Source organism: Alligator mississippiensis, chromosome 2, assembly GCF_030867095.1.
Source record: "Alligator mississippiensis isolate rAllMis1 chromosome 2, rAllMis1, whole genome shotgun sequence".
In the NCBI taxonomy this organism is placed as follows: domain Eukaryota; kingdom Metazoa; phylum Chordata; order Crocodylia; family Alligatoridae; genus Alligator; species Alligator mississippiensis.
In genome coordinates this window covers 137,172,156-137,193,955 of record NC_081825.1, presented here as the reverse complement: position 1 = coordinate 137,193,955, position 21,800 = coordinate 137,172,156, and the positions used below count along the sequence as shown (strand labels likewise).

The 21,800-nt window shown below is 42.4% G+C and overlaps 1 protein-coding gene across 1 annotated transcript in view; it reads left to right on the top strand.

The window, feature by feature from the left end:
- The window catches only part of ADGRL3 (adhesion G protein-coupled receptor L3), a 904,177-nt gene extending 882,587 nt beyond the window's left edge, over window positions 1-21,590 (top strand). Inside the window, exon 23 of the mRNA XM_059722208.1 lies at window positions 15,572-21,590. Within this exon, the coding sequence (XP_059578191.1) occupies window positions 15,572-15,639 (68 nt within the window). The 3' untranslated portion in view covers window positions 15,640-21,590. The remainder of the gene's footprint in view (window positions 1-15,571) is intronic.
- The last annotated feature ends 210 nt before the right edge of the window (window positions 21,591-21,800 follow it).

The window sequence follows — 21,800 nt, the reverse complement described above, 5'->3', positions numbered from 1 at the left end:
AATAATGAGGTTATAATGCAGGGACAGGCAGGGCACAAATTGGCTATGGAAGGAGAGAAAGTAAACAGTGGGCTGGTACCTTTGGTGAGCACCTCTCAGCTACAGTTCAGGTTATGGCCTTACTGACTTTTTAAAGAATTTACTGGATTTAATTTGAACTGTCATGACATGTGCATGCATTCTTCTGAATACACAAGACAGCAACAAGGAATAATGCAACAGGCATTAAGAAACTTGTTCTGCTTTGTGTGTCACAGCCAATGTGCCAATAAATCTGAATAAAGCACATTGAGATCAAAGGAAAGTCTGGAATCAATAGCAGGGCAATAGCACATGCAGTCTAAAGCCAGGAAGGCTGTGTTATCTTTTCAAACCAGAATCCCAGGGTCTTTTTGAGGGTGGTGGCATACATTCAACGTAGTGCTTACTAAGTGCAGTTAGAATGCTAGCTGACACACAGTCAATCAGTTCAGCACTTGTTAAGCACCCTCCTGATGTTATAAAGCTGTTCCTTTCAAGCAACTGTTATCTCCTGACACTGCTAACTTTAATAGGTCAGTATATTCCAACAAGTTGTAACTGTTGCAAGTGAATGTGTGACAAGGCCCTGGCAAGTCCTTTGCTTCCTGTTTACTCTGCAGGAAAGCCTAGGAAACTCTGGACATACTAAGAAGTAGCCAAATGAGGAGAAAGGGCCAGACACCTCAGCCAAAAGGATTCATCTTCTTTAAAACGTAGAGTGGGGAAGGATCTGAAGTCACCTGCACCTTCTCTAAGTCTTTCCTGCTATCTCTGAAAGGAAAAAAAGGGTTTGCTGCCTGTCTTATATACAGGCATGCAGCATGCCACAAAGATGACAAACCCAGGTGAGAAAGAGATGGATATTGGGAAGAATGCATGCAATGCATTCTTCCCAATGCATGTCCCTGCCTCAGGGAATGCATGTCCCTGTCTCAGAAGATGTTGGACAAAATGTATGGGCAGGACCAATGCGACAATAAACAGACCTTAGGCCAGGTCAAACAAATCTGGAACCTCTTTCAAAGACATGCAGTTGCTTCTGGCAGCAATACCCAAGAATCAGGGAAGTGCTGCTTTCTCCTCTCTCCTTTGTCAGCCCAGCTGTGAAGACAAGAGAGGATACAGGAGAGGAAACTAGCAACGTTTGCATTAACTGTGTTTGTTGGATAGTTAGAGGCATAGTGGAAGGAAAAAGATGAATGGGGCCCATGACTGGTCCCAACTATAGCTATCATAAAGGAGAGTCTATGTGATCCCAGAGGGCTTTGAGTTATAACTCCCAGGGTTCTCAGGCAGTCCATGTAGATTGTACAACCTCTGATGCATCCTAGCAACATCAGCTATAGCCATTACACCAGCCACCCCACCATGGGTGGATCCAGGATTTCCTAATCTTTTGGGGTGGGGACAGGGTGTGGTGCATTGCCTTTCAGTCCTTGGGGGCATAGGGGCAAGATCTGTCCCTGCACTCAACCTAGGAACATAGGGCTGGAAGGGACCTTATGAAGCCATCTAGTCCAGCCCTCTGTTCAAGGCAGGAGCATCCCTAACAGCTGTCTCAGCCAAGTGTCTGCCCAACCTGCTCTTGAAAATTTCCAGGGATGGAGTTTCCTCAGCTTCTCTAGGCAGCTTTTTCCCATGCTTGACCACCCTCATGGTCAGAATGTTCTTCCTTATCTCCATCCTAAATTTCCTCTGCTGCAATTTGAAGCTATTGTTCCTAGTCCTGTCCCTTTCAGCTACAGAGAAAAGGCCATCTCTATCCTCTTTATAATCACCCTTCAGGTATTTGATGACTGTTATGAAATCCCTCCTTAGTCTTCTCTTCTCCAGGCTAAATAGCCCTAGTTCGTTCAGCCTTTCCTCATAAGTCTTGCTTCCCAGGCCTCTAATAATTTTTGTTGCCCTCTGCTGGACTCTTTCCAATCCATCCACATCTTTCCTGAAACTAGACATAGTGTTACAAGTGAGGCCTCACCAGTGCCGAAAAGAGTAGAAGAATCACTTCCCATGATTTGCAAGCAACACTCCTGCTAATGCAACTCAATATGCTGTTTGTTGTCTTGTCTTCCAAAAAGAGGACACTCTTGACTCATATGAAGCTTGTGGTCCACTATAACCCCCAGGTATTTCTCTGTAGTACTGCAGCTTTGTCATGTATTTGTGCATGGACTTATTCCACCCCAGTGAAGAACTTTGCACTTGTCCTTGTTGAATTTGATTGACTGATTGACTGATGTGGACCATTTCTCCAATTCATCCAGGTCATTTTCGATCCTACCCTACCCTCTACAGTATCTGAAAGCCCATCCAATTTGGTGTCACCTTTGCTAAGCATGCACTCAATCCCATTTTCCAAATCATTATTAAAAATGTTAAACAATGCTGGATCCAGGACAGACCCCTGGACAGCTCCACTTGACACCTCTTCCCACCTAGACATTGAGTCAGTGATGACTACCTGTGCAGCTGTATAGTTGACAGCAGCATCTGATCAAGGCTTGGTGTCAGACACTGACTTCTATTGAAGCAAAACATAGGATTTCCCCTATGTGGAGGACAGTAAATCTTGATGTTTAACAAGAGATTAAATCAGCATTTGCATTGTTACATACATTCAGAGGGTAGTTGTCAGAATTTCTGTGGTTGGGCAGCTCTGCACAATAGCCCTGGCTTAATCAGTTGTAACCACTTTTCTTTCAAACACACACTGAACAGAAAAAGGATGATAAAGGTTCAGAAAAGAACAGAACCATTAAGTCGCCTCTGAGGATGAGCCAATCAGAAAGAAATGTGCTTTCTCCATCTAGCTGGCATAGATAATTCTTTTTACTATTCAAAAGGAGCTTGTCAATGAAGAATAATTATTTACACATGCATTCAGATCGACTGACTTCCTGGTCAGACAAACCCCCTGGAATTAACAAACTTGACAAGCAAATGTTTTTAACCACTCAGGAGCCTGAAATTCCTTCCTGTATGTAATAAAATATACCCTGAGATTCACTGTGGGCTTCTACATAACTGGAGACTGCCAAAAAAACAAGGGGAAAACGGTATTCATGAAAGGTTCCAGCCTACATAGCAAACTTTAGGAGCACATGGATCATAAAAAGAACAATATGTATTCACATCCTAAGAGATATATTCTACTTAACACTGAGATATTATAGACTAGCGAAGGTAGTTGTAATTTGGGAACTTTTCATTTCAAAATTGGAATAGCCATCAGGTGCCTGCTATTTACCATATTGTCTAACAGAATTCAGCTGGTGATCCTCTTAGCCAGGAAAGCAACAAACCTTTTCTTAACTATTTGGTTTCCTTTTCCTCCATGCATATTCTTTTCTTATTCTGTTCTCTTCCTTAAATGCTCTGTACAATCACATGTAAGAACCCAAGTGAAAACCTCAATAAAAATATTAGTAAATATGAAGCAGTGAAACAGTGAAGTTTTTATGTAAAGGAAACAATATTGGTTGATATTTTGACAGAGCTTTCAATAAAGCAATCTGCCTAAAAATCACAGGGCAGCCATCACATTCAGTGGGAATCCAGTTTTAATCCTTAGCCAGTTTAAATTAGAATGGCCACTGGTTTACATGTGCTGAGGGTAACATATTTAACAAAAGCCAAGTCGCAATATTAAGGGAATGTTATGGCCAAGTAGAAGATATGCCTACTTTTGTTTGGTGAGCCACTTCTTTTTCTGACAAGAAATCCCTTACACATAATCTTATCCTGGAAAACAACATAAAAATGTGTAGATTAGGATTTTTTCCTCCTCTAACGGCAGGCAGTATTCATTTCTCCTTCATGATTCTACATATGATGCCATTTTAGCATCAACCTTCCCCACATCCATGTCCAGGCAGTGAAATCTTATGTGCAGTTCTAAGGATGCAGTAAAGGAACACTAGGGTGGTAACATTATTCTGAACTTTTCATGTACAGATGACCCAATATCTTAGCATGCCAGTTATAATCGACTACATGTTATGTTACAGCTCTGAAAAGGTTATTACCAGCAGCAGGATACTTCATGGATAAATTATAGCTGTAATAAAACTGTTTTCAACCTGTCTCCCTCCACCTACCTCTGAGGCATCAAGTTCAGAATTTAATTTGGGTCCCAGCAGCAGAAAATTTAAACATCTGCCTCAAAACATAGTAGAATGCTAATATACTCTGAAGATTTTATGTACCAGTGACAACAAAAGGTCTCGCCTACTTCGGTGGCTGTAAAATTTTATTATGGCCACTGGAGAAAGCACTTTGGGAGACTGCTGAAAGAAAAGAAATCAAACTATTAATCAACCAGATTGGAATTTTTAACAAATCATCTAAGGAGCAATAAAAAATAATTTAAAAATCCCAGCCTGTCTGTTAAAAGCTGCACATAGCCAGCCATTTGAGATTGGAAAGGAAAATCCTTTGACTCTAGCTGTTTCTGACCGTGCTCATTTTTTCTCTGGTCATCCATCTCAATCAAGATTTGCACACACAAACCCAATTGCACCAATGTAGAATCATATTGGGAAAAATCAGTGGTAAAACTGCCTGTTTAAGTGTTGTGCATCCAGAGGTATCCCTGCATAGGTATTTGCTTTAGGTCCATGATTCTCAACCAGGGTGTCATGGGGTGCTATGAGATCCTTTGACAGGTGCCTCGGTGTGAGAAGACTTGTGTGAGCTGATAAGCAGATAAGCACCAACTCAGGCTCGTCTCGGCCGAGCCAATCCCCTATCCGTATTGCCTGGCCCCTCTGCAAGGAAGTCAGCACTGTTATCTATCAATTAGTTTTTGAAAATGGGTATGACTCAATTCATAGAAGTTATAGATGGGTGCTTTGAATCCAATGAGGCGTACCTCAAATCCAATGAGGGGTGCCTTAAGTCCAAAAATGTTGAGAAATACTGCTTCAGGCAAACAGGCTATTACTTGCTCCTGAGGTTTTACAATGGTATGTACAACCTGAAGCAGTTACAATGGACTAGCTAGTCATCTGTTTTCTCTGGATCATGGTGTAACCTACATTGGGATATGAAACCAATGTCACTTATACTGGTATAAATGAACTGCCTCTCCCTTTGCTGCAAGAGAGCACTGGTCCTTTTGTTTCTGCTGGATTTCATACATGTGATTTCTCAAGGGGAAACCATTTGTTTAATGGTTTGAGTTACCATAAAGATAAGGACCATGAAGTCCTGAGATAAGCCTGAATATGTGAAGGAGTTCCCCCTAAAAATAGGAAGATCTATGGCAGCAAGGAGGGCAGGTCCCCAAAACAGGTAGGCATACAAGTGTAAAGGAGTTAAACAACTGAGAAAGCAAGCTGTTGTAAATGTTTCTCCTCCAGTTTCCCTGGCCTATTGTGAATTTATCACAGCACAGACATTAAACACAGCCTTTGCCAGCTGTTCCCACATAGGGGAGGAAGCTCACAGCATTCCCCTCTATGTTGGACTAAGAAATAATTGTAAGGTGACAGCTAGTCTCAAATACTGGATCATTAAGAGAGACTGTTAAAGTGTCGATCCAAAATATATAAATTAAATGATGTAGTTACCATAGTGCATTCCCCAAAGAATTAACTTCTTTACTGAATTAATTTCTTTACTGATTAAAAAATTATTATAATAATGCACACCTTCCAGCCAATGTACTTCAAGCACATTGTTGTATGTTCATAATTCAGTTTGACAGCACACCTCAGGAAATGCAGATATTGAGAAGTGACCAGCCCCAGCTCTTAGAAAGACAGCAGCAAAGCCTGCAAGTCCTGTATACTAAGCATTAGGTCAATGGGCCTTCCTTGTTTGCTTAACTGAAAAGCAAAGCAGATTTTCAGAGCTGAAAAAAAGGTACTCTTTTCCCTGCCTTCTCAAAGGTCTGTGACGGTGCTTCTTAACGAGGGTGTCACAAGACGCCATTGGGGTGCCACAGTGCCTGGGCCCTGTGCAAGGTGGCAGGAACACTGCTGACTCCTCCCCCTGCATGCCCCTGAGTCCCATGGACAAAGGGCATCTGTAGTTGTCCCCTTCCACCCTCCAGCTGCCTCTGCGCTGAATGCTCTAAGCTGCATGCTCTGCCATGGATCGATGTATGGACACACAGGCTCAAGGCTGCACTTTTCATCCCACCTCACCCCAGTTCCTTGTATACTCCCCAGGCTTGTGGGGAGGACAGTGGGAATAGGTGGATCTGGACCCTAGCATGGGACTCCCTAAAGAAGCAGCAGTGGCAGCAGAGACCACATTTGCCCCCTCAGGAACAGACTGGGACAGGGAGAGGGTCCTCCTCCTCCTGCCCCTCTCCCTTCCTAAACCTCATGTGTTCTGTTGCCTCGACTTCCCTGCCTCTCCAACCTTGTCGGCACTCCCCCATGTGTCTCGTGTGCACCTGGCACCTTGTCTCTGCCAGCCCCTGGGCTCTGTCTGCTTTGGCCCAGGGGGTGGAGATCAGGGGGGAATGCTCTGCAATAATCAAGGCCAGAAATTAGCCCACTGGTTCTCTGACCCAGCAGTGACCTGGACCCATGTGCAAGGAGTTCAGGTGCCGCTCTGAGAACAAACATGTATGGGGCCAGGCAGAGCCAGTCGGAGCAGCCTGAAGGGGTAACTGTTATAATAATACAATTAATTAATAACATATTAATCAATAATACGGTGGTTCAGTTATAAGAGACATATCATAGTCTTCTTTTTTTTTAATGGGGTGCCACTAAATTCTACAAATGTGTGAGTGGGGTACCTTGAGTCTAAGATGGCTGAGAACCACTGGACTTCCATGTATTGTACTTACTCTCTTCATAAAGGACTATACATGAGTCCTTTTCAGTGACGTGATGGACTGTTGAGGAGCAGAATCTTGGAAAATCCTTCCTTCCTGTAGTCGGTGTATGCCAAGATCTCCTTCACTGTATGTCTTCACAGGTCATGTTCTTTTCTAAACTATTAATCTGTTTTCTTGTTAAGCAGCCTGTTTCTTTTAGCTGATGTCTGCTGCTGAACCCAAAGGAGACCTAGTCAGTGCTTAGTAGAATCTGAGATATTGTCACTCTGTTAACATACTCTGTTTGAAACCTCCTGCCTCTGCAGACCTTACTTTGGGGTTCTGCGTTCTAACCCATATTCCTCATTCTCTTTTTGTGCAGTGCAGTCCATAACCTTTTTCCTTGCATGGTTCTCTTTTTATACATTAAAGACTGTTCCTCAGCTGAGCAAGTCTATGGTATGTTCTCTTGGAGACTTGCAATAATACGAAGTATTAAGTTAATTGCCTGCAGAAATAGTCTGAAACTTATCAAATGAGATTCATGCAAGGACAAAGGTAAAGCGGTTCCAGATAAGTGAATTAGTGATGTCTATACACTGAAAAGCTTTGGACTCAGGCACTGACTATCTAATCTCTGATTTAAAAAAAAAATCTTTATTACAAGTTCTATCTAATCTGTGTTCCTCTGGTTTGCCCTAAGAGAAAGCCACGAAGAACTCAATCAAATGCCATCTAAGTGGATATATTATTCCCACAGCATTTCCTTTATCCATTAAGCTTGTTATAAGGGAAAAGAAAAGTGAGTTAATTCATCATGATTAATTATTGCAAACCCATTTCACCTACTGTGGAATCTTATTTTTCCTTTTTGTATTTATCATGGGACTCCTGTATTAAAAGGCTAGCCCTGTTGGCATTCATGTGTGTTGCATTAGGCTCCAATTGAACCAGAAGGGCACTGGGTATTGACACTAAATATAACTGACTTCAGTTCACTGCTTGGGTGAATTCTCTCTTAAAAAAGAAGGTTCTCTGTTTTCTCTTTTCCCTTTATGGGAACCCGTGATTCCCACACTCCTTTTGCTGGTTCCTTCTGCACTCTAGGATGAACATCATTGGCTACCTGATGACTTGAATATTTTCCAGCCATTCGTCTTTAACCTATTTACTGCCTTGTAACCTCTCCATTTCCTCATTATTACATTAGGATGCCTATTACGCTTATGCTTTTTAAGTGAAGTCTGAAACAAAGTAGTTATGAACCACTTCATCTGTCTCTCTGGCATCTGTCATTTGCGCTCTCTCCTTGCTAAATCATTAATTACATTTTTTGTTTAGTCATCCTCACAGCCTCTTGGGGACTCATAGAGTTCCCTTTAACTGCCTTTCCCCTCTGGGTCTTTAATATTGCCTTCTCTACCTTGCCCAAATTATCACCAACTTACCAACGGCACTTTGTCTATAGGACTCAACCTTTAAACCTTAAGGTACTTGGAATAAATAGCCATCTCTGTGAACTGAATGAGTTTTACTGCTTTACCTTTCCTTTCCTGAGCCAGCAAAGTGCCCAGACTTATCTCCTCTGGATTTCTGGCTTCCAGGGCTATGTACTACAACAGTATTCATCATTTAGATTCCCAGATAGGTTAGTCTATTACCAGATATCTCTGGGAATTCACCTTTGTAGATCTAAAATGTTCCTTTGGGTTTTGGACCATTCTGTAAAATAGTGACTGTCCTTTTTAGTAGAAATACCCTTTGTGAGATCTGAAGCTCAATCTGCAGAATCTTTTTTGGGCCAGTAACCCCATGGAAGCAAAGACAAACTGATATAAGCAAGGACTACTTGGGTCATGGTTTGAAAGATCGCTCTTAATATTTATGGACAAGCTAAACTGCTGGACCATCATACTTCTAATCACCTTTCCCATCTGCTTTAAGATGGAACCTGTGTTCTTTGTCATTTGAAAGACATGCATTTGTTTTTAATGGTCCCCCATCCAAAGTGATGTATTACAGGTGTCTCCATCTTCTTTTCTTCATAGTTTCATAGTAGTTTCATAGTAGCTAGGGTCAGGAGGGACCTGAACAGATCATCTAGTCTGACCCCCTGCCACAGGCAGGAATGAATGCTGGGTTCACAAGACCCCAGACAGGTGATCATCCAACCTCCTCTTGAATTTGCCCAAGGTAGGGGCAAGGACCACTTCCCTGGGAAGTTGGTTCCAGATTTTGGCCACCCTAACTGTAAAATATTGCCTTCTGATCTCCAACCTAAACCTATTCTCCATCAGCTTATGACCATTGTTCCTCATCACCCCAGGTGGTGCTGGGGAGAAAAGAGCTCTGCCAATTTGCTGTTGATCCCCCCTGATGAGCTTGTAGGCAGCCACCAGGTCCCCCCTCAGCCTCCTCTTGCTGAGGCTGAACAGGTTCAGGTCCTTCAGTCTTTCCTCGTAGGGCCTGTCCTGCTGCCCTCTCACCAAGTGGGTGGCCCTCCTCCGAACCCTCTCCAGGCTGGCCACATCCCTTTTGAAGTGCAGTGCCCAGTACTGGACACAGTACTCCAACCGCAGCCTAACCAAAGTCGCATAGAGGGGGAGTATCACCTCTCTGGACTGGCTTGAGATGCACCTTTGGATGCATGACAAGGTATGACTGGCCTTGCTGGCTGCGGTCTGGCATTGGTGGCTCATGTTCATCTTGGAGTCAATAATGGCTCTTAAGAGAGCCAAGAATCAGGGAATGGTAACTGATGGTAATTGCTTCTGCCCCTTCTTCCTCTGGATCTACTAGTAGATCTAGTTCATTGACAACTTCTGCCAGGTGGCACGCTACATTTACTGTATTTGTTTTTCCCAGCCCTTCAGGTAGGCACAGTCTGAGGGCAAAAGGCACTGCTTCCCAGTGGGAAGATATTCTGAGGTATGTGACTGCACTAGGTACCAACATAAGCAACTGAAATGCTGGCCATGGAGACTACTTAAATGTGAATCATGTCATATGTCTTCTGCCCTAGGCCAAGCTATATAGAGCAAAAGTCTGATTTCAGCTACATTATTTTAAATCCAGAGTAATTCCATGTAAATCAGTTGATTTAATCTAGATTTACATGCAAAGCAAAATTAGGGTCAATACAGTGAATTTGTTGCTATTCAGAGACAGAAGATTTCCGAATTAAGTGCCTAATAATAAGCTAAATCAACCTTTGGGCATAAAAGATGTCTGATTTTTGGGAGTTGCTGTATACACATGAAGAAACACACATGTGCATCTGTGCATGCATGCATGTACACATACATGTGCATACATACATGCACACACATACACCAGGCCACTTTTTTAGCTCTTGAAGCCTAATTTTATTAATTGTGGGTTCTTGAGATTTTTCTTTTCTGCTACTTGGTCCAAAACCAATTGTTTCATTTTATACTCTGTACAACTTTTAGCATAAGCAGTTCAAGTTTTCACATGTTGTTATAATGATTTGTCTAAATTTCAGGTGGTTTATGAAAGTCAGAGTTCATATCTCAAAACACTGGCCTATTTTGAACTGACTTTTTTGTTGCTGTTGCCATATTATCACTAGCTGCAGCTTCATACCAATTACTGCTTCACTGGAAAGACCTTAAAACATTAAAAAAAAAACTTATGGGATGGTCCAGTTTTTTCACTGAGATTTACCCCCTTCAAGAGAAATCAAGAGAAAAGTGCAACCTTGATGCTTCGGCATTAAAACAATATCTCTTCTGGCCTATAATTATAAGAAGGTATTTAGCAAGAGATTTCCTGTAGCACTTAACCATTTAGCTCCAGTAATCATGTAGCTCAGTGAAGGGACTGAGTCACCACCAAGAGTTCTACAGGGCTGAACCTGGCCTTGTTTTTCTTGTCCATAGTTCAGACAGCAGAAAGTGAGCTACTGTCTTGGCTTTCCGGAATACTAAATCATTACAACGCTCTTTAAGTATTTAGCATTTCAAATTGTAAAGCAATGTATGTCTCAAAAGGCTGCGAAAGATAGTGCAAAACTAATTAAAGCCAGAGGGGCCAGAAATGGTCTTGAGCAAAACTATTTTCCCTGGAAGATCAAAGGTAGTGATTGTATTGTTGTTTTAGCATGATTAGCAATGGCCAAGCAGGGATGCTGGCAGCAAACAAAGCTGCAAGGTTGGCCCAAGAGAAACATACCACTACGATTCATGCATATACATAAAAGGGCTGTTACAGAAGTGGCTGTTCATATCAGCTGGAGACAGTTCTTCATATTCAACAGCAGGGACTTTTTGCCATGGTACACCGTGCACCCCAGCATTATAGCTGATAACTGTTCACATGGCTGCACTTAGCCTTGACAAGCATCACATCATAAAGGGAAACAGTACAACCTGCAGCGCTAGTGAAGGAGGAAACTCAGTAAACAAAATGCATCCCACAGTTACATATAAAAAGAAAAAAACAAAAAAGAAATCCCAAGCATCCAAATGCCATACAACTAGATGGGGAAAGCACAAGGCTGCAGGGAATCAACATATTACATGTATCTTCCTATACCTTGATTAAATTCCCTGTTGTACATGTAATTCTCCTCGATTCCACATTTGCCAACAGAAAAGGACACAGTGTTGAGGCAGGGAGGAGAGGGAGGAAAGAAGTCTAGCAATGATGTGGTGAGTGCAGTGAGGTGTGTGTGTAAATGTGTGAGTTTGCAATATGTATAGTGTGGATAGCTTGCACAGTTCTTTCGCCAGGCTCAGGCAGAAGTGAGACAAATAAGCTGAGGTTTCCTGCTTGAGAGCAATCTGAGGTTACTTCAAGGAAAAAAGTTGTTCTGTCAGGATCATGGGAAATGAAGATTGGCCTATTCCTCAAGCCTTGGAGACTCTCTAGGTTTTGTGGGGAGAGTGAGTTTTTGGGGGACTGGTCAGTTCCAGCGGTAGGTATGTGCAGGGGCTTATGCCTCCCACCTGGCCAGCATATCAGCATATACCTTGGTGTGCAGTGATTTGGTAAAGGAACAGGCACTCTTTTTCAAGGTGTTGGAAGCTGAGAAGTATCCCTCAAAGCCCCCATCCACAGCTCCTCCCTGTTTTGCCTTCCTTCCCCGATCTCTCCAGGCCCAAGCTCCCATCATCTTCTCTATCCAAAGCCTTCACTCCAGAAACAACTCTCATTCTTTCTCAAGCAACCTGCTCTCCACCCCTTCCTCTGCCTCTTCTTCTTCGCCAAGTACATTCTCTTCCTGCCTCCCATGACATCAGTACAATTATTCTGCCCTTAATTCTCCACCTCTTCTCTTTCCTTAGCTACCTCTATGCTCCATGTGTCCCTGCAAGGTGCCCCTGACTCCTTGCTTCCTCCCGTTACTCTGAACTCATCAGCTTCTTGAAATGTGTCCTCTCAAGTCTCATCCTTCTCTCAGGCTCTTTATATGTGTGAGTGAATAATGGTTCTCTTGTGCAAAGATAACCATGTAAATAAGAGTTTCCAGGACTGGAGGTGGAAGGGGCCTCAAGAGGTTTGCAGCATGTGAAAAGCTCATGAGTAAACAGAGCATTTCTCATTCTAAATAGAGTTGGGCCCAGCAATTCAGAGTCATTTTGCAAATTGCCAATAGCATTGACATCAGTGAGACTGCTGTGTATGGGTACTGCCGTGGTATTTTTTAGGGTTGGGCAGAGTCACAACATATAGAAGCCACTGCCCTCAAAGCCTAGTGAGTTGGGCAGTACAGGAGGAAATGTCCTGGCCTGGTTGTTCAATGCAGGCCATTAAAAAGATACATCTCAGACAGGCCTAAGATTTTCACTTGTGTCCATCACTACTTATTCCACAGCAGCATCCATCACTAATTATTTCAGAATAGCAATTAAATGGCATGCAGAGGATAGCAGAAGCTGAAACTCTACAGAGCTCAGATGCTGCTATGATGATATACATGAGGTTTCCTCTCTATAAACTAGCTTGAGTGGGTGAAAATCTTTATACAGAAACAGCAAATACAAGCTAAGAAATCATCTTAATCATTGCCCCAGGTGCCTTAGCACTCAGGGCTAGGATTGTTGGAACTGACTAGTCCATTGGCTGATTGAACTCAGCATTGTATGAACATATTATGACATCAGAGACCAAAGAGTTTTAACTATTTGCAACACCTGCTATTTGATGCTCCCTTCATGTGAGAGAGGGTTTTACTTTCATGGCAGGTTCTTTCAGATGAAGGTTGTTTGCTTCTACTTTGATTAATGCTAAATTCTGCCATTTTGCTGCCACTAAATAGCACCTTATTTTGCAATTAATCCTACTGTAATCAATAAAATAACTCAAGAGTAGGTTGCTAGTCAACATGAGCAAGGATGTGCCTTGCTCCTCTCCTCTCTAACTTATTTCTGTGCTCAGTGGTAATTACATGTTTATTTACCATCTATGAAATCCTTATTAGTTTCCTCTGGGTCTTTTCAGCCTGTTTAAGACAGAACAACCCTAGTGCTATGGAGGTCTGTCTCTTCCTTATGAAAGTATAAAATCTCCTCCAGTCAGAACTGCAGCCTCCCTTCACTCTGTACTTCCCAAACTGCAAGTATTTGCTACAAGAAATAGAATGAGTATGGGCATGGCTGACTCCTTCCACCTGGCTTCTTCATTTTGGCCAGATGGGCAGTAGTATGCAACTAGCTTTCCTTGTGCTACTTTTTACCCTGGGATAGAAAGCAAGAGAGATGTGCTGGACCAAAGTGTGTGGAGAATTACTTGATTTGAAACTTTGAAAGGGGTTTGGGGGAGTTCTAATTCTCCCTGAATGAGTTCAACCTGTCCTAATCTCTCTCTGCATGCTATTTATCAAGAAAACTGCCTGGATGATTTTTGTCCCTAATACAAGATGACTCCCTATTTTCCATCCAAATCTATTAAAAAGAGGCTCTCCTTTCAACCTTTCAAGGTTGCAATTATTATAGCAACAGCTGTAAAATACAGCACTCAGAGGAAAAATCTGTGAAGAACCCTTCAGTTAATATCTGATATCAAAACAAATCTGTTTACTTGGCAATGATTTATACAAATTCTCTATTTATGATAAAACCTGCTTAAATAAACACCAGATTAGATCGGAATTATAAATAGCATGCACTGGTCAGACTGAGAAGAGTGTTGTAGTAAAATAAATACACATGGGGCATGACTACGCGTGAAATTATTGCAAAGCTATAAACTCTGGCTCATATAGCACCAGAGTTTATTACTCTCGTGCACCATGTTTACACCGCAGCACATTGAGCTGTGTTGGAGCAGCCCCATTGGCATGGAGTCCAGGGGCTCAGCCTGCCGTCCCCAGGCTGCTGTGACCCAGCTCAATGTGCTGCGGAGGAGCTGGCTGGGGCACAAGGGTGCTTCAGCATGGTGATAACTGGCAGGTAGCCCCTGCACTGAAGCACCTTCATGCCCCAGCCAGCTCTGTCAGCATCTACATATGTGCTGCTGCTGCACAGTAAATAACACTGACACAGGTCAGTACTTGTATCTACAAGTACTAACCTATGGCAGCATGTATTAGTTTACTGTGGCCTAATAGGGCCACACGTGTAGACACTGAGACTTTACTGTGGAGCTAATTAGTCTACTCTGCAGTAACTGTCTGATGTAGCTGTGCCCATGGTGTATTTCATGTTCATCTAGGTAAGCACTAGGGATGGTACTGCAGGGGAGAAATAAAATTGCAGGTCAAGTGGCAGGTGGAGAATTTGGCTAAAGCTAAAAGGGATTATTATGTGTACTGAATCAGCTTCTGGATGTCCTCCTGACTTCTGAGGGAAGGAACACTGTTGTGTATGCACAATGTGCATTTCACCACCCCTGAGGTAATAGCTATCTCAGTACAGAGGCCTATGTTCCACTTAAACCCTCTAAATAGGACCTACTAGTGCACAAAGGTGAATTTCACCCTGGCTGGTCTCTACTGCAGTTATCTTCAATGCTGCCCCAAACTTGAGTTCTGTTCCACACAAAAGTCCCTGAACTCAAATGTAGTAGCACTGTTAACTCATATTGACAGATCCATCAGGGTAATGCTCAAGTGAAGACAACTCATTAGCTGTGCAAACATGACTGCTGCGTATTATGGATCCACACTTGTTCTACCCACATTGCTAAACCTTCCCACAATTTCCCCCATGTGCCCAGAAAAGGAAGACATATTCTCTGATAGTTCACTGGACATAATTTTTACAGATGCAGTGGGGATATGCCCCCCCAAAGTCCAAGTGTCACGCACAAAGGAGGACAACACCCATGTGAACATAGCAACTCAAATGTTATTTTGCAATATAGCTGATCTTACCCAAAAAGGAACGACATGAGAGCAGATAACTCATGTAAACTTTGCAAATAAAACTCACTCTTAGAGCAGTAGTCCTCTGGAAGGCATAGAGGCTAGCTCACCCACTTTTCAAAATATGGAACGACAGTATGGCAAACAAGGCTACTGGCTGAACCCACACTAACAAGATAGGCTCATGGGAGGAGATGGGTGGTGGGTTTGCCCTTCGGATGTGAATTACCAAGAACTTTCAACTGTGCCCAACTAGTCTCTATTTTGCTGTCCAAGATAGACTCAATCCCTTGTTTAAATTGAAGTAGATTTTAAAAATAGTTCTTGGTTGTCAGGATTAGGCAAGCCTTGCTGAGTTTTAACATTGGATGATTTTATAAATGTATGACAAGTGGTGTTATTTCATTTGAGTTTACTTTACCTTTATCTTATCTTTCTTTTCACAGAAAGTGTAAGAGCACCAAAGCAGGAGCCAGTCTTTAGAAGAGTCCCAATGGAAGACAGTGTCATCTAATGACTGGTGGAAGGACTCCCAGTACTTCTGAGAGGTTCTGTATTTGGTTTACCCATGGATCTGCTCTGCGCTGACCTTTTTGCCTATATTCTAGTCCACCTCTAAGATGCCTAGGTCCTTGCTACCGTTTGTCCCTAAAAGCATGCGTCTTCCCTCAGGAGTGTGATCCTGTTCCACCCAGGGAGAGTTCTTCTGCTCTGGGGATGTTAAAACTTAGGCAACTCCAAAATGCATAAGCAGGAATGGGAGCAGAACTCAGGGCTGCCTTCATCAAGGAAGAGACATCTTTTTCACTGGGCTACACAATCAGACTCCCATGTGACTGTTCTACTGCTGACCCCATGACTCCTGCATCCCTATCCATCCAGCCGGCCAGCTTCAACAGTAGTGATCGAAGATACTTTCAGCCTGACCCAGCTTGTGGCCTAGGCACTAGTGCATTTTCTTTGGACATGTAAGGTGTGGGTTCCAGTCCCATCCAGTTGAGTGGGACTAAGAACCTGAGTTTTCCATTCCCTAGACAAGTGCTCTATTCACAAGGCTACTGGGAAAAGGTGGATGAGCTCTCCTGCTCCATCAGCATGAAACAGGCATTTTTCTCCTCATAAGGAGTTAGGGACTTTGGAGGTCTGTGTGTACTTTCCAGACAGATTTGAATTGCAACAGTGCTTAAGTGGAGATAGATACTGTGGTAGCTGTTCTGGACTGCTGATGAACATGCGAAGTAGGCCAGGTCTAATCACCCAGAAGTCTTTCCCCAAATGGTGGTGAATAAGGAACCTAAATATCATAATGATTTTGTAGCTGCTGCATGGGACAAGATAGTACCTTAGCTACCCAAACCAGTATAAGCACCACTTAGACATCTGAGAGGTAGAACAGGGCTTGGGCTTTTGTGCCTCAATTTGCCCACCTCTAAATGAGACAGTAATCCTTCACTCACAGGGCATGTGATGCAGACCAATAAACCTGCAAAGCATTTTGTGGCCCACAAGTCTGCAAAGTGCAAGCAGTTTTGCTGAGAGCTATGTTTAAGGAGGGTTTGTTGTCCAGGCTACCACACAGCAGAGCCATGAAATACCATGGATCTCTGAGAAGCTGTTTTGTTTTCTTAGAGGAGACCAATGGCCTCCATGTTCAAGAATGACTAGTAATTTTGGATGCTAGGAATTTGGGGTTCTCAACCCAAAGCACCTGGAAATGGCTTAATTTGCAGAAAGTGTTTGAAAACTGCCTCTAAAAATCAGGACCTTTTAAGGGTACCTCAAGTTGGTCTGCAAAACAGAGGCATCCCAAATCACTGGCCACTATTGTAGCTATAGTCCAGTGTATAAACAGAGATAATACAAGGGGAAGATATATCCCTAATTTCAGGGCAAGATACACTTGTTACCAGGGTACTTTAGAGGGCAATTGTGAGGTGTAAATAGAAAATGGCACACATTTAATAGCGTCTTGTCTGACAGCTTTGGTAAACAGAGAATTTCTGAATCAATGCCAATCAGATTTCCTTGTAATATGTAAATACAGGGTGCAGGGGAGTTGTTTGTTTTTGGGGTTTGTTTTTTTTTATTAAGAACTGAGCCTTATTATCTTAAGTGTAATGATTTCTTTTTGCCAATTCAGTGTTGGGAAATGAACCCAGGCACCCAACAAGCATTTCTGCATCTCCAGTGAGTTTCATATAGGAACGTAGGTATTTTCAGAGTCCAAATCCACCTAAGCCTCATAGGGATTAGCTTTGACACTCTAAAGTTATACGAACCCACAAAAGATCATAGCATGAATTGTGAAAGAGGCTGAACAGACAGGGCTATTTGCAGATAATTTTGTTGATATTTATCCTTCATTACTTCTAACAGAATTGAATTTTGGGGCCTAGACTTGCAGATGGCATAAAGCAATGAAACTACCAGCTGGACTCCATTCCATCACCCTGATACAGGAATGTCAGAATTATTTGAGAAAGGGGAAAGAATACCCATTAGTTTGGGCCCCCAAAATAAAATATGAAGCATTAATTCCAAAAAGAACCCCTCAAGGCAGAGCCATTGCTTTTGGCCAACTAATTTGGCTGGGTAGACAGAGAGAGAGAGAGAGAGAGAGTGTGTGTGTGTGTGTGAGAGAGAGAGAGAGAAAGGGGGAGAGAGAGAACAAGTCTATATATTATACTTACCTTTGTATGTATGGCCACACATAATAGAAGCAATAGAAGTCAGACTTCAGGCACATGACTTGGGACTGATGGTCATAGTACTTGAGAAGGACAGCCACACGAGAGATGTACAAGCCGGCAAACAGACAGATACGAAGCAAATCTTTGCTCTATGTTGTATCATCATGTATTTTTCATCTGCTATGTATGTAACAATAAGAGCAACAAATGACGTAGGCCCAAATCCAGTGTTAGCTGCTAGAATACTATAGCTTAGGCTTGTTACTCCAGGACAGTGATCTTATTTGACCAGGCATATTCACCCAGGATCACGTACAGTGTGGAGATGTAGGGCTGATATATACCATGGTAGTGATGAGTTGCAGCCTTTTCAAGGCCCTTTCAACCCATGCTACAAACCTGGAGCAGTAAGGCTGCTCTCAGTTCACCCACACAGGCCACTCCCATGCACTCTGAAGGCCAACAGCTTGAGAGAAGGCACAGAGAAAGAGGTTCCCAGTAACCTCAGTGATGTGTCTATCAGTGTGAGTGAACAGAGCCTGCTCAGGTTCCTGAATCTTGCCCTTAAGTGCCTCTGAAAAGCAATCCAGAAAGTACTGAAGCGCTTACAGATAACCAATAGGAAACGCTAAGCACAAGGTTATGTCTGAACTCACACCCCTGCCAGGGGTTAGATATGCGACTAATATTTGCCATCAGGTATTTCTGTTCACATGTGCTCCCACTTTCATAGGCAGGAATCTCACTGACTGGTGGTTGTACCCAGCTCCATTTGCCCAAGAAGTTTGTGGTGTAGGGCCTTCGGAGTTTCAAATCCACATCTCCTGTCTTCCTGGAGCATGCTTTCACCGTCAGGTTTTCCATCTGGATGACAAAACTCCTACTCATGGAGGAAATCTTGAAAATGCAATTTGCTTTTGTGCCTACCACAGTTTGATTTATTACTTTTTAAAATTTTGATTGTGTTGGGTTCTGACACGTGACTTTTGAAAGGTGAGTTTGGCAACATTAAACCTCATATATAGGTAGTCTTCAGCCAGGGACAGTTTTATGATCTAGGAAAAATTAGGTATATAGATTGAAACTCTATGATACTAGAGAGCAGAAATTCACATAATTTTTCTCTACAGCTCTCAAAATTGGTGTCTACGCCTGGAAGTTCCCATTGTACTGAACCTTAGACCTCTAACACTGTCTAAAGGATTTTTTCTTTGCAGCACATGCAATCTGTTCACTATAACGCTCTCCTTTTGGCCCTGCAGAGCTAAGTGCATGGTAACCACGGGCTCTCAACTCTCCAAGTAATGCCCTGCCCTACTCTCCTCCTCTAGCCCCTCCCCACCCCTTTCACTTTCATGAAGCAAGCTGGAAAAGCAGCAGTGAAGCTACTCCAGGGACTTCCTCAATGGCCAGTCTCAAGCATGCCAGAGACAGATGCCTGGAAAAAGTGACCCCAGAGGGATGCCCTGCCACTCATCCAGCCCAGCAGCGCAGGATGGCATAGACATACCCAAAGGGGCCTGGCTATAAAGATGATCAAAAACAAACTAATAGGAATGAAAAAGATAAATCCTGCCCTCGGCCTTTCCTTTGAGTGTATTTTCAGTGTTGAATACATAGCACATGCAGATTACATGATGAGATTGGTGCATTCCATCATTGCTGATTTCAGTAAACCTCTGTAAGTCATATGTAGGATCAGCATTTGTCAGTACTGCAGCCATCTCAGAAGCACCCACAAATGCTTTCATATCCCAAGTCAGTGATTCTCAACCAGAGTCATGCCAAATCCTTTGAAGGGTGGTCAAGGTGTGAGGAGATAAGCAGATAAGCTAAGTAGGTAAATGCAGGCTCAGGCTTGTCCCTGCCTGAATGATCCCCCACCTCTACTTCCCAGTCCTTCTGCAAGGAAGTAAGCATTGTAATATATACATTAGTTTTTGAAACTGGGTGACATTCAATTCACAAAATTTATAGATGGGTACCTCAAGTCCAAAAAAGTTGAAAACTACTGCCCTATGCCATGGGCAGGTAAATGCAGATGCATGTGAGTGCTAGCTAATAATCACTGGGAACTAGGAAGCAGGTGATCAGAAGAGCTCAGCGCACAGCAGACCCCTTGAAGAACAGTGGAAGTTGGATGCTGAGCAAGTATGAGAACATGGTTAGAAATGACCAATGGGATGAGAGGCCTGTTGGACCCATTTCCCTAGTCCTACTCTTGCATCTTCATTGACACAAAGTTCATAGAATCATAGAAAATTAGGGTTGGAAGGGACCTCAGGAGGGCATCTAGTCCAACCCCATGCCCAAACAGGACCACCTCCAAATAGATCATCCCAGCTAAGGCTTTGTCGAGCTGAACCTTAAAAATCTCCAAGGATGGAGATTCCACCACCTCTCCAAGTAACCTTTTCCAGGGTTTTACCACACTCCTAGTGAGAGAGGTTTTCCTAATATCCAATCTAAACCTCCCTTGCTGCAACTTGAAACCTTGCTCCTTGTTCTGTTATCTGCCCCTACTGAGAACAGTCTAGTGCCAACCTCTTTAGAACAACTCTTCAGGTAGTTGAAGTCTGCTATCAAACCCCCTCTCAGTCTTTTCTTCTCCAAACTAAATAAACCCACTCACCCATGCATGTGAGGTTCTACTCACATGCATTCAACTGCAGGGGCAGGACCAAAGTCTACAGTTCAAACCTATTCTCACTCAGTCTGTGCGTTACCCCTCTTGTGGCACTGTCTGGTGTACCCACTGCAATGATGGTTTACTTCATGTAGATGATAGTATCCACAAAGGAATTGCCAGATGGATGCTACTAGCTCATGTCCTCTAAGCCTCAGAGCAGCCCTCAAACAGTAAAGACAACCAGCCACTTCGGAACTGATCTAAGATTTTAATTGGGGAAAGGCTCTGAATCCAATTTCAAAATCCCTTATCCATTCAGTCCCTCAAGGCAGAATTTTTATTTAATCCAGCTCTAAATCAATAGTGATTTACGTTTAATTTACTTTAAACATCTTAGCTGAACTTCCGCTGTCTTCAGGCATCGAATAAATCCTAACGCTTTGTAATTACTGTACACCTATGAAAGAAATGGTATGAAAAACTATCATTGAGAGCATTAATAAAATTATTTTAAAAATCTTGGTATTGTCTGAAATTAATAATCCACTAGATTTTTTTCATTTGCTCCTGCTTATTACAGACCTGCCTTTGAATCTTCTATTAAAATGACTTATTCAAACTATTTGTATAGTTGTGTTTAGTGGGAAGTTATGTACTGTCGGATGTACTGCATGAGGATTTATTAATTTGTTCTGTCTTTCAGGCATTGATTTTAGTGGCATTTATATAACATTGGTATGACTAAAATGAACAGATTGATTCACGCATATGGATTAGTTTGCTTAAGACTTTGAGGTTAAGTTAGGTTTATCTTGCACTGTAATGACAGAATTCATCACTGTATTATTTACAAGAGACTGAACTGGCTGCTTCTCAATAACTGAAGAGATCTTCACTGTTTTATTTATGTATAAATGTTTACTTAATCAGATACCAATTTTGTTTAGGAGAGTTTGTTAGTGAAAAGAAATTGTAAATAGCAATATGTCTTCTTTTTTAAAGTTTATAGATTTTCATCTGTAGCAAAATTCAAGATTTCCAAAGTGTCTTTGTCTCCTGGCAATCAGAAACTCTCTCATGTATGCTTTCTGGTAATTGCAATTACCTACTGTGATACCTCACATAAAATACAGTCCTAATACAGAAGATCTGAGTAGTAGTGTGTATAAGTCAACACATATATGGTACAACTTGGAAGCCATGCTATAGATACAAAACTATCAGACTTAATGAGTACAATAACTAAAAGCAACATCATGTATACAGAAGTATACATTGTGAAGAGACAAACAAAATGTGATATGGAAAAAAGCCTGGATTCTGTAGAAGAAAATTTCAACTTATGTTTATTTGTGT